Source organism: Phyllobates terribilis, unplaced genomic scaffold (genome assembly GCF_046119375.1).
Source record: "Phyllobates terribilis strain yellow unplaced genomic scaffold, ASM4611937v1 Scaffold_11__3_contigs__length_659146591, whole genome shotgun sequence".
NCBI classification, from domain to species: Eukaryota; Metazoa; Chordata; class Amphibia; order Anura; family Dendrobatidae; genus Phyllobates; species Phyllobates terribilis.
The window spans coordinates 512135983-512151721 of NW_027362771.1; the positions used below are offsets into that span (position 1 = coordinate 512135983).

At 48.0% G+C, this 15739-nt stretch overlaps 1 protein-coding gene across 4 annotated transcripts in view; it reads right to left on the reverse strand.

The window, feature by feature from the left end:
* The window catches only part of ARHGAP25 (Rho GTPase activating protein 25), a 134733-nt gene that overhangs the window by 24531 nt on the left and 94463 nt on the right, over window positions 1-15739 (reverse strand). For 3 of the 4 annotated variants that reach the window (XM_073653644.1, XM_073653645.1, XM_073653647.1), the window contains 2 exons: window positions 2025-2232; window positions 541-673 (listed from right to left, as the gene is read on the reverse strand). In XM_073653644.1, the coding sequence (XP_073509745.1) occupies window positions 541-673; window positions 2025-2232 (341 nt within the window). Of the gene's footprint in view, window positions 1-540; window positions 674-2024; window positions 2233-6900; window positions 7146-15739 lie in introns of those variants that run through there. The other variant, XM_073653646.1, reaches the window with a different exon arrangement.

A 15739-nucleotide genomic window follows, 5' to 3' on the forward strand; every position in this document is an offset into this window, starting at 1 on the left:
TGATGCGTTTTTCATGTCTTCATGTTGAAATTTGCAGAGTTTCAGTGAATAGTTTTTTTTAAACAAACTGTATTGATCATCATGTAGCGTTTTTGTGTGCGTGTCCGCTGAGGAAACACTATTGAAACACACATACGGTTTTTACACACGCAGATTTTCCTCATCTAATGCAAGTCTATGGGAAAATCCGCATGCATTTCCGCAAGAGAAATTGACATGCTGCGGTCCGATAAAAAAGACGCACCTCATGTCAGTTTCCGCGGGTGATCCGCAGGTGCACAAAAACGCATTGTGGGCATGGGATTTCTAGAAATCCCATCCACTATGCTGTATCATCTGGCCGCTGCGGTTTTGACGCTGCATAAAAATGCAGCGTCAAAACTGCAGCAAATCCGGACCGTGTGCACATACCCTTAGTTTTCTCAGGAATCATGAAGTGTCAGGAATCCATCTGGTGGCAACTGCAGGCTGGTTTTCGTCTTTTTTTTTAATCATTAGTTCTTGCCATTTAGCCAACATTATAATTTCAATATAACCTACCTTCTCCTCATCAGTGCTCATAGTATTCTCACATGCCAGACAGTCTTCATACTGGGACCATGGAAAGACTGGTTCAGGCAGCTCCCGAAGGTAGAGTTTGAACAAAGATGCCACGGTGTGCACATCCGTGTCCCTGAAAAAAGCAATGTAAAATGTATATGAGCTTACAAAAAAAATACAGCAAAGAATAGAGATTTTTTTCACGGGTGCAAGAAAATTTTTGAAAGTTTTACACTGTCTTGATCATTATGGTTTTATTGCTTCTAATGGTTTATAGAAGAGATGGGCAAAGTTGCGGCCGACAGGCAACATACGGCCCTCCAGCTGTTCCTGTTTGGCCAGCAGATGGAGACAGCCAAAGGGCTTAAAACAGTGGCCCACGGGCCGCACCATACCCCCAGGATGCAGATAGCGATGGATGAATGAATGAATGAATGAATGAGGAGCTGCCGGCTCCTTCTTCTACCAATCAGCATGTGAGATAGCAGATGGGATGACGTCATTACATTGTGTCTGCTGTACAGAAAATCAGTGCACTAAAGATAGGAGCAGTACACCGGGGAAACAGGAGCAAGGTGAGTATGTGTTGTTTTGGATTATTTGTCATATGTGTATGGGATGTTTGCATTTATATAGGAGGCTATGTGGGGGCTCATACTGTATATAGGAGGCTATATTGGAGCTCATAATATATATAGGATGCTACGTGGGGGTGTCATACTGTATATAGAGGGCCAATGTGGGGGTGTCATACTGCATATAGAGGGCCAATATGGGGGCTCATTCTATATGTAGTAGGCTGTGTGGGGGCTCTTACTATATATAGCGGGGCTGTGTGTGAGCTCATACGGTATATATGGGAATGTCAGCATACATAATTTTGTTCAGTATTAAGTGATATAATATTAATATAAGCTAATTATTATAATTCATATGTTATTAAGCAGAATTAATTTCAGCCTATTGGTTCGGACCTCCACAACAGTCACGGTCTCTCATGTGGCCTCTCCGGAATATTAATTGCCCACCCTTGGTTTATAGAGATTGCTGGGTAGTCAACTTTCTAAAGTAACCATTTTGCAGGCAAGAGAATGTAGAAGGTAGTGGGTCTCCTTGTGGAGATCTGGCTGGCATTGAGTTTTTGGGGCAATAATTCTTGGGAAGGAGTATGCAAAAGAGCTTTATTCTAGGGAACTACCCTGTATGTCCATCACTTTATCAACCAATGATAAAGATACTCATCTATAGACAGCACTTTTCCCGGAGTTGTTGCTCATGGTCAGAGAAGGGGGTCTGCTTGGCTATGTGAGATGCCACATGTGCTGGCTATAGAAATGTGCTGATTATTTTGTGAGATTTCTATCTGATAGGAGGCATGAAAGAATCAGTTTACTTCCTTGTGAAGAAGGGCTATTTTGCATTAAGAATATAGAATAATCACATCACCGAGTATCTAGTATAAGTAGCTGTATCGTAGGGTTTACCGGCTAAAAGAAGGTCTTTCTCCTGCATCAAATGCTTCCTTGAGTTGCTTCACCAGAGTATCCTGTCCTGGAAGTCGGAATATCCCTTCTTCATTCAGTCCATTTTGTAGGACAAAGTCTGCACACTTTTCCATTAATATGGGAACCATGTGTCTTCCAAATTTCTTCTCATACGCTACGGTGTCTGCCAGACGCTGGCCAAATACCGCTGCAAATACAAAGAAAATATAGCTGTATCATTAATTGTGACTTTCCCACACAGCACCCACATAATTACAGTAACATTCCCCAAGTAAAAGCAAATATCCAACCAGTGGATACATAATAAAAAAGAAGTTCCAAATAATAGCAAAAATAAGGCCAAAAATAACCATGTAAGTGGCCAGATAAGCAAAGAAATATCCACATAATAGATACCACAGTGCCCAAATTATAGAACAAACATTGGCCTTCATATTAATGATCGGGTTACTGAGCAACCAGTCAATGCATCATGCCTGTCACCCATATGCCTACTCAAAATAACATAATAAGAACCAGGAGAAACAACGAGTAAATATGGCATAAAAATAGGTTATTTATTTAATACATATATAATAATTTATTCAAATATTCAATCACAAAGTTTATATTCTAACAGGAGAAGGTGCAATGTGCTGGGAAGAAAAGCTGCAGCGCCCTAACATATATCCCCCCATAGTATTTACCACAACACAGCTGAAAAGGTATAAGGCCAGTTTAGAGACCCTAGTTCCAATCATAAAGTAATGCAGGTCAATAGTGTGTCATATAAGTCAAATAAGCACTGCTTACCACTGGGTGTGATGGGAGATGGTGTGGAGGGCCGCAGTAAAGTGATGTCCCGGGAAGAAAGAGCCCCGACGCGCGTTTCGCCACTAAAACTGCAGGCTTTTCTCTTGAATAAATTATTATATATGTATTAAATAAATATATAATCTATTTTTATGCCATATTTACCGCACTCGTTGTTTCTCCTTGTTCTTATAGTGTCCTAATTATAGCATAAAGTTATACTCACATCACATAGCAGCTAAATACAGTGCCATATAATACACACCGGGACCCCAGAATAGCCTCCCAGCCACAATGCGGCCAACATATCAGTCCCAGTCACCCCAGATAAATCCTATTTCTGCTACTATATGACTTTCTGTGCACCACTGTAACATAGAGATGTGGAGAAAATGAGAACACCCCATAACCGGTGTAAGGGGAGGGAAGATCTTCACTCTATAAACCCAAAATAATCCATATCTGGCACAATCTATTATTTTTTGCTGTTGAGACGCTCTGAATAGTTATGTAGATAAAAATTTGTTTGTACAATGGGAAGTTTTGTTGGAATTGGCAGACATTTTTTCTTGAGTAACAGTGAAGTCAATGTGACAATTGTTTTATTTAACACGTAGAAGCAAGAAAAACCTGAAATTATGGAAGTGATCCAAATGATGGCGCAGATTGTGATTCACTATAGAAAATGCACAAAACTACCGTATGTATTTTTTATTGCTGACCTGAGACCTCTTCTCTGTGGTACACCACCAATGGTGGCAGGCTATGTAAATGGAAAGCGGCCCGTGAGCCGGGGGGCCAATGCCTAATGACCCTGCCCTATAGCTGGAGTCCACCCTCTTCTCCCGACATCCGCTGAGCCTGCTCCATACCTAGATGGTGCTAGCTGTTTCACACAGCTGACATTCCCCAGTAACTGCTGCCACCAGAGCAAGCTCTGATCACAGCAGATTAACCCCTCAGATGCTAAGTGCTAGACCTCTGCTATGGTGCCATGGGATTTCTATGAATTCCATTGTCTGTGATTATTACTTCAGTAGGTTTTACAACAGTACCTCTGGAAAACAGAAAAAAATATGATACTGGTCTGCTTAACGACATTACTAAAGCAATAATTTAGAGAGTAACCATCATTTTAATTTGTATTTCATAAACCAAAAGTACATATAGAAATAAGCAACTTTGTGATATATCTCATCAGATAAATCTACTTCTTTCTCCTTCTGGATTGATTCTTCACTCTCATTTTATGGTAAAAATCTGTCTTCAGTGAATACAGATTTTCCCATTATGGAGATAGGAGATGGCAGTTGGTGTTTATAAGATTCTATGGAGAGGGGGAGATGCTGGAGGCAGACACAGACATTCCGCTGAAAGTTCTCGGGAAGTGACAGTTAAACTTTTAAATGTAACTGGGATTTTTGAACTTGCAGCAGAATATCTGCATCTGCCCCTAGCTCCCCCTCCTCCCCTCTTCATAGGACTTTATGAGAAGCAACTATCATCTCCTATCTCAGTAATGGGAAAATCTGTATTCACTGAAGACAGATTTAAAGATTGAGAGTGAAGTCCAATGATTTCCATGTACTCATTGACTTGCATGGCCGAGTGCGATCTGAATATCGGATCAAACTCGGACATGCAGAGATTTTATTCCTCGGATAGTCTCTGTCCGAGAAAAATATTGGACATGGGCACGGCCCCATAGAATAACATTGGTCTGGGTGCAATCTGATGTTTTGTCGGATCGCACTCGGACCAAAAATACGCTTGCTTGCACGAGCCGATAATGTGGCTATGTTGAATTGAACAAATCAAAATCAAAATTTAAAAAAAAAATAATGTGAAGAGATCCAATGTATTCATAGATATATACATTTTTTTGATTGAGTGCTCATTATTCATTATTTTCACGTTGCATGAGAGCTAAGATACATGCAGATTACCGTATTGATGTTTTTTTTTCATATATATATGTATATATATATATATATATATATATATATATATATATATATATATATATATATATATATACAGTGCCTACAAGTAGTATTCAACCCCCTGCAGATTTAGCTGGTTTGATAAGATGCAAATAAGTTAGAGCCTTCAAACTGCAAACGAGAGTAGGTTTTATGAACAGAAGCATAAATCTTACAAACCAAAAAGTTATGTTGCTCAGTTGAATTTTATTAAATTTTAAACATAGAAGTGTGGGTCAATTATTATACAACCCCTATGTTTAATATTTTGTGGAATAACCCTTGTTTGCAATTACAGCTAGTAATCGTCTTTTATAAGACCTGATCAGGCCGGCACAGGTCTGTGGAATTATCTTGGCCCACTCCTCCATGCAGATCTTCTCCAAGTTATCTAGGTTCTTTGAGTGTCTCATGTGGACTTTATTCTTGAGCTCCTTCCACAAGTTTTCAATTAGGTTAAGGTCAGGAGACTGACTAGGCCACTCCAACACCTTGACTTTTTCCCTATTGAACCAGGCCTTGGTTTTCTTGGCTGTGTGCTTTGGGTCGTTGTCTTGTTGGAAGATGAAATTACGACCCATCTTAAGATCCTTGATGGAGGAGCGGAGGTTCTTGGCCAAAATCTCCAGGTAGGCCGTGCTATCCATCTTCCCATGGATGCGGACCAGATGGCCAGGCCCCTTGGCAGAGAAACAGCCCCACAGCATGATGCTGCCACCACCATGCTTGACTGTAGGGATGGTATTCTTGGGGTCGTATGCAGTGCCATCCAGTCTCCAAACGTCACGTGTGTGGTTGGCACCAAAGATCTCGATCTTGGTCTCATCAGACCATAGAACCTTGAACCAGTCTGTCTCAGAGTCCTCCAAGTGATCATGAGCAAACTGTAGACGAGCCTTGACATGACGCTTTGAAAGCAAAGGTACCTTACGGGCTCATCTGGAACGGAGACCATTGCGGTGGAGTACGTTACTTATGGTATTGACTGAAACCAATGTCCCCACTGCCATGAGATCTTCCCGGAGCTCCTTCCTTGTTGTCCTTGGGTTAGCCTTGACTCTTCGGACAAGCCTGGCCTCGGCACGGGAGGACACTTTCAAAGGCTGTCCTGGCCGTGGAAGGCTAACAGTAGTTCCATAAGCCTTCCACTTACGGATGATGCTCCCAACAGTGGAGACAGGTAGGCCCAACTCCTTGGAAAGGGTTTTGTACCCCTTGCCAGCCTTGTGACCCTCCACGATCTTGTCTCTGATGGCCTTGGAATGCTCCTTTGTCTTTCCCATGTTGACCATGTCTGAGTGCTGTTCACAAGTTTGGGGAGGGTCTTAAATAGTCAGAAAAGGCTGGCAAAAGAGATCTTTAATCCACACATGTGAAGCTCATTATTCTTGGTGCCTGAACTACTTCTTAATACTTTAGGGGGACCAAACAGAATTCTTGTGGTTTGAGGGGTTGAATAATAAATGACACTCTGAATTAACTTTTTACGTTTTAAAAAAAAAAAAAAAAAAAAAAAAATTTGCTGCAGTGCATTTCCCACTTCCAGGCTGATCTACAGTACAAATGTCACAATGCCAAGTTAATTCTGCATGTGTCAACCAGCTAAATCTGCAGGGGGTTGAATACTACTTGTAGGCACTGTATATGTATATATATATATATATATATATATATATATATATATATATATATATATATCCAAGATTGAAACATCGGGATAATGGGTCTTTTCAAACCTAATTTTTTCTGTATTATTTTATCATTATTATCTATATGGGTCCATGAATCCTGTCTATGGAGTTGTAAGCATCTCCTCTCCAAAAGAGAGACAATATCTGCTGACAGAAAGCCATTGATTCTCCATTGATTACCTGCTCTGATTTCAGACAATTCCCATACAGAAATTGCACAAATCTGTTGATACTATAATATGGTGGGATTATTGGATCACCATTGGTGGATCCACACCTCACCTATGTAACTGGGATCTTTTTTTCCTAACTTGCTCCATTGTACAGTCCATCTAGTAGGTTTAGAGAACATCAACCTGTTGGAGAAGATCAGTACAAAGTCATCTCTACCTCTGTGCTGCAGCTTAAGTGTCATTCTCCCATCAGCGAGGCATAGTAGTCTCATCTTCAGAGCCGGGATACAGCCGAAATCCAATCCTAAATTCCTATAAAACTGAGACATCCTGAGAGACCACTCTCTGCTTTTACTTGATCCCAGGCGGCTGAAGGTGCAGCGAGAGGCTGCTTTCCGCCTTCCCAGCTGTGCTGTGGATCTTGGTTTGGGCCTGCTCATACCTGCCTATCATACAAAGGACTGCCTTTGTTTTAAAGAAATGGATATAAACCAGAATTTCTGTCCCCTCCCTGTGAAATCTTACTATTGCCTGCTAATTGTTAACTCCTTTTTACCCAGAAGCAGGAACTCTTGTACAACATTGGGCAATTATATAATATATACATATGTATACATAAACTGCTCAAAAAATAAAAGGAACACTTAAACAACACAATGTAACTCCAAGTCAATCACACTTCTGTGAAATCTACCTGTCCAGTTATGAAGCAACACTGATTGTGAATCAATTTCTCCTGCTGTTGTGCAAATGGAACAGACAACTGGTAGAAATGATAGGCAATTAGCAAAGGAGAGATTCTGCAGGTGGTGACCACAGACCATTTCTCTGTTCTCATTCTTTTTTGGCTGTCGTTTTGGTTACTTTTGCATTTTGTCATTGCTCTCACCCCTAGAGGTACAGTAGCGTGATGCTGTTGTGGCATCCCAGGGGTCTGGTTGCCACAGTAATAGAAATATTATGTCTGAGAGCAAGTGGGAGGTTTCTCTGGTCAGGAGCCCTAAGCATGCAACACTGCCCGCCCAGACCTGGGAGGGGAGGAATCTGCCCTTATAAACTGGGTCTGGGGCGGGATTAGGTCAGTCAGAGCCTAGTGAGTGAAGTCGCAGACAGAGTCTGAGAGTCAGAGCTTGGAGAGGGAAAGTGACAACAGGAGCTCTGTAGGAGCAAGAGTGAGTGCCAGAGGCTGGAAGCTAGAAAGCTCGCCTTGGCTGAAGACACTAAACCCGGACACGGAGTCCGAGGCTGTGGGGACATCCAGGTCCAGCAGCAGAATCCAACCGGCAGGGGATTCCATGTCCTCTGGCCATAGAAGCCCGGAGGCACGGTCACAAGCAAGGGACCAGCACCGCCATCGTGAAGCAGAGGCTAACGGAAGGCCCCAAGCCACCGGCCATATGGGTGAGCACCACACGATATACTCAGGGACGTGGGCTACTTCTACCCGCATAGAGCAAGGTAGCCAGGAAAGAGTGCAGATTGTCGGGGAGGCCTACAACTCCACCTGGCCAGGGGGAGATCCTGCTTGCTCACAGACTGACCAGGCCCCTACTGCTAACCAGTACTCCCGGGAGGGTCTGCGTTATTCCATCAGTAAAGACTCTGAACTGCACCACACGTCTCTGTGTTTCATCGCCGCACCAGCACCATCAGTACTGGGATGCTCACACCATTACTCTCATCATCCACACTAGCTGCCCTGAGGCAATACTTCTCCCGTGGGGAGTTATCCCATACTTGGCTGCACATACAACATCAGCCTCAGCGGTCTGCAGCGCAGCGGCGGTCCCCACTGACCGCAATCCACGGGTGGCGTAGTCGGACATTTGTTATCACACTCAGACTGCCACTGGTTTGACCGCCCTGGGCAAGGACCGGGTCACAGCCACGGAGGACTACAACCCCCAGCGATCCGGCTCCGGGTATCCCCTGCACAGCACAGGCCCAGGGGGCACGTCAAATTTGGCGTAGTCGGCAGGATTCAAACCAACCCGCCCCAACGGGTATTGCGTGCCTGAAAAAAGACTTTTGCACTTACCTGAGAGAAGTTTCCCGCCATCGGACGCCATCTTGGGTCGTTTCCCGCCGTCTTTTGCCGTCTTCCCGCCATCTGCAGCTGCTTCCCGCCTTCGGACGCCATCTTCGGGACGCCGCACGGGAAGAAGAGGGGCGTGGACGCCGAAAGCGTGCGAGATCCGAAGCTCCGCCCCACGCACTGACGCTGCGCAATGTCCTGGAAGGGAGGAAGAGCGACGCTGACATCATCGGAGCGCGACAACAGGTCCTCTACCCCGACGATTGACTGCGGAGCCGCGGCCTACGGAAGAAGAGCATCGCAAGGTAGGCCACGGTCCACTAGGGGGATAGAAGGATGCCGGATACCGAGGGGAGCTCCACCGCCACACCGGCCGCCAGCGCAACCGCTGCAGCGGTCATGCCATTCACCATGCCCTATATCCCGGGGGCAACCTGGCTACCCCAGTACTTAGGGGAGTCACATACCCTGAGTGACTTTAGGGAAAGACTTGATAGCCTCTTCCAGGTATACCCCCTCACAGAAGAGCAAAAAGTGAGCATTCTGGTGGCCCAGTTAATCGGGGCAGCCCAAAGGGAGGTAAAGTCCTGGTCACCTGGGAAGAAGAGGACTGTCAGAGAAATACTAGCCCGGCTGAAAGACACATTTGATACCCGAACCTCAGCCGAAATAAAGCTCAGATTTTACGGGTGCAAACAGCAGGCACATGAAAGTATAAGAGACTATGCTCTAAACCTATAAGAGGCCCTGAGAGCCATTAAGCAGCCAGACCCTGACAGCGTGGGAAATGAAGACAAGCTGTTGACTGAACAATTTATTGAGGGTCTACTGTGCAATGCCCACCGAACCCAGTTGCGGGCAATGGCCTTACAGGACCCTGACCTGGACTTTGCACAGTTCAAGGACAGAGTCATCCGGGTGCTCCGAGAACTGGCACCAGGTGGCGCTGTGACCCACAGGCGCCCTGCTATCACTTATCACCAGGACGCGGCGCCCTTGTCTGCAGGGCCTGTGGGAGCTGATGCGCAGGCTTTGAACAATGACCCGGCTACAGACCTGCACCATCAGGTCCAAGAGCTGACTAAGAGCGTTGCCGCGCTAACCAGAACTGTGCAGTCTTTACAGGTCTCTTCTCCAGGAAAGATCCAGCTGGCATCCGGACCGGAGGACGTCCCGTGGCGCCGACTGAGGAGGACCCCACCGGCCAGAGGAAGACCCAGCGACAGGTACAACGAGGACGGACGACCCATCTGCCGCCGCTGCAATCAACCCAGACATATGGCAAGGTACTGCCATTTAAACGGGCACAACCTGGGGTAGAGGGCCAACCCCCAGGCATAAGATCATCAGGCCCATCGAACTGGCGTGATAAATACGTAGGGGGACGTCCGGTCTTGCCTGTGGTACTGGATGGCATTCACATGAGTGCCCTACTAGACAAGGGGGCACAGGTGACTACCATCCCGTACGTGCTCTTTAAGCGGTACTGGAATGACTTGGACATAACCCGCTACCCAGATGACGACCTGAGTATTATCGCCAGCAATGGTCAGCCCGTGCCACAGATAGGATTTGAGGAGGTGACCATCAAGGTCGGTAAAGTTGAACTGCCGGCACAAGGACTGATCATTGTGGACACTGACCATCGAGAGAGTCAGCCAAAAATAACCCTAGGTACTAACGTAATTGAAAACTGTCTTGCAGAGGTGATTCTTATTTTGCAACAGGTTGCCAAGAGATCCGGGCACTGATGAAGCGGCAACAAGTGGAACTATCTGGTGGTGAGATAGGTAGCGTGAGAATGTGTGACCCGTTCCCTATTGCCATGCCCCCAAAAAGTGAGATGATGATTTGGTGCCGGGCAGCTATTGGTCTAAGAGGTAGAGACTACCAAGCAATGGTAGAACCCGTCTACTCAGACAGTAGGCCCACCATTTTGATAGCACGGGGTGTGGTCGATGTACGTCATGGGAGGGTGCCCGTCCGCATCATAAATATCGGGGAGAGAGAAGTATACCTGCCCCGGTATGCCACGCTAGCCAAATTGTTCACCATCAACCAGAACTCTGTACAGGCTGTGGAACCCTTGCCTCCATCTCAACCAGAGGAAGGTAACGGTTCTAAGAAACCAATGGAGGACTGGTGTCAGCAACTGCATTTGGGTACTGACTCCACTCCCTCACACCAAAAACAGGGAGTCTATCGGGTGGTTCAAGAGTATGAGAGAGTGTTTAGTAAACACCCGCTGGACTTTGGGCGAGTAAAGGGGGTAGAACATCACATCCCCACGGGAGACCATCCTCCCATAAAGGAGAGATACCGACCCGTACCCCCTGCACACTATCAACACGCCAAGGGGATGCTAAAAGACATGAAGGAGGCTGGGGTAATTAGGGACAGCTGTAGCCCCTGGGCAGGTCCACTAGTCTAAGTGAAAAAGAAAGACAACACCATGAGAATGTGTGTAGACTACACGAAGGTCAACCGTATCACACACAAAGATGCGTACCCGTTACCAAGGATAGAAGAGTCCTTAGCTGCATTAAAATCTGCTAACTTCTTCTCTACTTTGGATCTCACTAGCGGGTACTGGCAGGTTCCTGTAGCAGAGGCGGACCGGGAGAAGACCGCATTCACCACCCCGATGGGACTTAGCGAATTTAACTGTATGCCGTTCGGACTCTGCAACGCACCAGGAACCTTCCAACGGTTGATGGAATGCTGTCTGGGACACCGGAACTTCGAGACGGTCCTATTATACCTGGACGATGTCATCGTCTATTCCAAGACCTATGAGGACCATCTGGAACACCTGGCAGAAGTGTTTGAAGCCCTGGCAAACTATGGCCTAAAGGTAAAACCCTCAAAGTGTCATCTACTGAAGCCAAAGGTACAGTACCTGGGACACGTGGTGAGTGCTGACGGAGTAGCCCCCGACCCTGACAAGATCACCGTGATTAAGGACTGGTCAAGACCATCCAGCATAAAGGAAGTGCGACTGTTCCTCGGGTTGGTAGGCTACTACCGAAAATTCATTCCCGGTTTTACCAAGAAGGCAGCTCCTATGCAGGACCTCCTAATAGGCCAGTCTAGGAAGGCCAAAAACCAGAAGCCACCCTTCAAATGGGAAAAGCTGGAAGAGGAGTCCTTCCGCCAGCTGAAGATGGCCCTCACGGGGGATGAAATCCTGGCGTATCCTGATTACAGCCAGCCCTTTATCCTCCACACGGACGCAAGCAACATCGGGCTAGGAGCCGTACTGTCCCAGATCCAGCAGGGGAGAGAACGGGTAATTGCTTACGCCAGCCGAAAACTGCGACCCACGGAAAGAAACCCTGAGAATTACAGCTCGTTCAAGCTAGAGTTCCTGGCAGTGGTGTGGGCAGTAACCGAACGTTTCAAGCATTACCTTGCCTCTTCCAGGTTCACCGTGTACACAGACAACAACCCGTTGACACACCTGGACACTGCAAGACTGGGTGCCCTGGAGCAGAGATGGATGGCCCGCCTGTCCAATTATGAGTTCACGATCAAATACCGGGCAGGGCGCTCCAATACCAACGCGGACGCCCTGTCCAGGATGCCAAACCTACCGGACGAAGGGGAGGATCCAGAAGAATAGGAAGAGATCGAACTCCCTGCGCTTCACCGTCATGGGATTACCCAGTATTCCCACCGTGTGAGGGGCCAGCGATCCGCTACGTTCAACCCCTTACCCCACTACAACTGGGCGGAGACGCAAGACAGTGACCCCGCAGTCAGTCTGGTGAAGGAGATGCTGACCCAGGCTGACGCCCGCCTGGACCCAGACGCTCCGGAAGAGACCAAGCAACTGTGGACGGAAAAGAGCAGACTGTTTCTCTACAAGGAGAAGTTGTGCCGCAGAATGGTCAATTCCCGGACACATGAACTGATCTGGCAGGTTGTGGTACCGAGACGGGACGCATCTATGGTGCTGGAGGCCTACCACAATGGGGCAGGGCACTTCGGATGGAAGAAGCTGGAGTTCCTGCTGCGTGAACGGTTCTACTGGATAGGCATGAGAGGAGCCATTGAGAGGTGGTGTAGAGACTGAGGCCCGTGCAATCTAAGAAGAAGGGACCATGCCAGCCAGAGGACTCCCCTGCAGCCCATCATCACCAGGCAGCCGCTGGAACTGGTCGCTCTGGACCATGTTAAACTGGCTCCAAGCAGAAGCGGGTATGTCTACGCCCTAACCATCGTGGATCACTACTCCCGGTTCCTGGTGGTGGTCCCTGTCAAAGACCTGACGGCTCAGACAGCAGCCAGAGCCTTCCAGCTGCACTTCTGCCTCCCACACGGGTACCCGGACCAAGTGCTGACGGACCAAGGACCAGCCTTCGAAGCGGAGGTCTTCCAGGAGTTCTGCAACCTGTATGGCTGCAAGAAGATAAGAACAACGCCCTATCACCCCCAAACCAATGGACTCTGCGAAAAGATGAACCAGGTGGTGATAGATCTGCTAACAACATTGCCCCTGGAAGAACGCAGTCTGTGGCCTGAGAAACTGCCCGATCTGGTGGACCTGTATAACCACATCCCGGTAGGTTCCACCAACTGTACCCCGGCTTACCTAATGCGAGCAAGACCTGGTAAGCTGCCTGTTGACCTGGATATGGGAGTCCTGATACCCGAGGACACCTCGCCAGAGGCAGACTGGGATACAGAACGGCAGCAGCAGTACCGGAAAGTACAGGAGAGCGTCGAGCGAAGTCTCTGTCAATCAAGAGAAAGGCAGGAGAGGACTTATAACCAACATGCTCCCGCTGTTCCCCTGGTACCTGGAGAGCAGGTCTTGAAAAGAAAAAGGCGGCTCCATAAGTTGGACGACCAGTGGGAAAAGGACCCGTACACCATACTGCCCTCAAGCCACAATAATCCAAAGGTGTACGTCATCAGCAAGGATGGAGGAGAGACCACAGCCACTGTCTCCAGAGACCACCTGAAAAAGTGCCCCGAGAAGTTGCAAAGCACGGATGAAGATCAGGAAGACCCTCAACCCATAGAGGAAAAGGAGGAAATGATCAGCACCGTACTCGGAGACTTTCCCCGGTCCTGGACACAAGTAAACAACGCTATCGTGGTGCCCGTCCTCACCTTTCTCCAGCCAGCCTCTCAAGCGCCTACAGAGGATCAGGTAGAGCTGGAAGAGCAGCCGGCCCAGGAGGCAGAAGAATCCATACCAGCAGACCAGGAGAATCAACCCTCTGCTAGTAGCGAGCCTGCCGTGCCCCTAGTGAGCCAAAGAGTGTGCAGAGAGCTGCCCAGCTTACCCATAACACCTCCTACACCCTGTAGTGCAGAACCAGTTAGTGAGCTCCGTAGGTCCACTAGAGTCACTAGAGGTCAGATGCCGGCTCGCTGGAAAATCTAAAATAATGCACTGTAAATTTACCTGTTTATTGAGAAATGTTGATGGTTTTTGTTGTTGCCTGTTATTAATTATGTTTCTCAGTTACCCTGCAGATTTATTTGGACTAACAGGTTATGGACGCTGGATAACCGGAACAGTTTTGTAGATAGTTGCACATTGTGCCTCTTGCGAAGACGGCCGCGGAAGAGAAAACCTGTCTGGCGTGGCCTCCTTGCGGCTCAAAGTAGCTAGCTTCAGCCTTGCAGCCACGCCCAGGGCCAACGCAAGGGGCTTGCTTTGGACAGGTCCCCTACTTCGCTTAAAGCTTCACCTTGGGTGATATGGACACTCGGTTGCGGACACGCCGTGACCTTTAAAGAACTAAAGCTTCTTGTAAATATGTTATTATATTATCGTTTATACCCTTGTATTTATGTTTCTTTAAAAATGTGTTTAGTCCCGGAGTACTAAAATTTACTAGGGGGGAATGTGGCACCCCAGGGGTCTGGTTGCCACAGTAACAGAAATATTATGTCTGAGAGCAAGTGGGAGGTTTCTCTGGTCAGGAGCCCTAAGCATGCAACACTGCCCGCCCAGACCTGGGAGGGGAGGAATCTGCCCTTATAAACTGGGTCTGGGGCAGGATTAGGTCAGTCAGAGCCTAGTGAGTGAAGTCGCAGAGTCTGAGAGTCAGAGCTTGGAGAGGGAAAGTGACAACAGGAGCTCTGTAGGAGCAGGAGTGAGTGCCAGAGGCTGGAAGCTAGAAAGCTCGCCTTGGCTGAAGACACTAAACCCGGACACGGAGTCCGAGGCTGTGGGGACATCCAGGTCCAGCAGCAGAATCCAACCGGCAGGGGATTCCATGTCCTCTGGCCATAGAAGCCCGGAGGCAAGGTCACAAGCAAGGGACCAGCACCGCCATCGTGAAGCGGAGGCTAACGGAAGGCCCCAAGTCACCGGCCATATGGGTGAGCACCACACGGTATACTCAGGGACGTGGGCTACTTCTACCCGCATAGAGCAAGGTAGCCAGGAAAGAGTGCAGATAGTCGGGGAGGCCTACAACTCCACCTGCCCAGGGGGAGATCCTGCTTGCTCACAGACTGACCAGGCCCCTACTGCTAACCAGTACTCCCGGGAGGGTCTGCGTTATTCCATCAGTAAAGACCCTGAACTGCACCACACGTCTCTGTGTTTCATCGCCGCACTAGCACCATCAGTACTGGGACACTCACACCATTTCTCTCATCATGCACACTAGCTGCCCTGAGGCAATACTTCTCCCGTGGGGAGTTATCCCATACTTGGCTGCGCATACAACATCAGCCTCAGCGGTCTGCAGCGCAGTGGCGGTCCCCACTGACCGCAATCCACGGGTGGCGTAGTCGGACATTTGTTATCACAATCAGACTGCCACTGGTTTGACCGCCCTGGGCACGGACCGGGTCACAGCCACGGAGGACTACAACCCCCAGCGATCCGGCTCCGGGTATCCCCTGCACAGCACAGGCCCAGGGGGCGCGTCACTGTGTCTACAGTATAACCCACAGAAGTTGCTCAGGCAGTGCAGCTCATCCAGGATAGCATATCAATGCGAGCTGTGGCAAGAAGGGTAGCTGTGTCTGTAAGCACAGTATCCAGAGCATG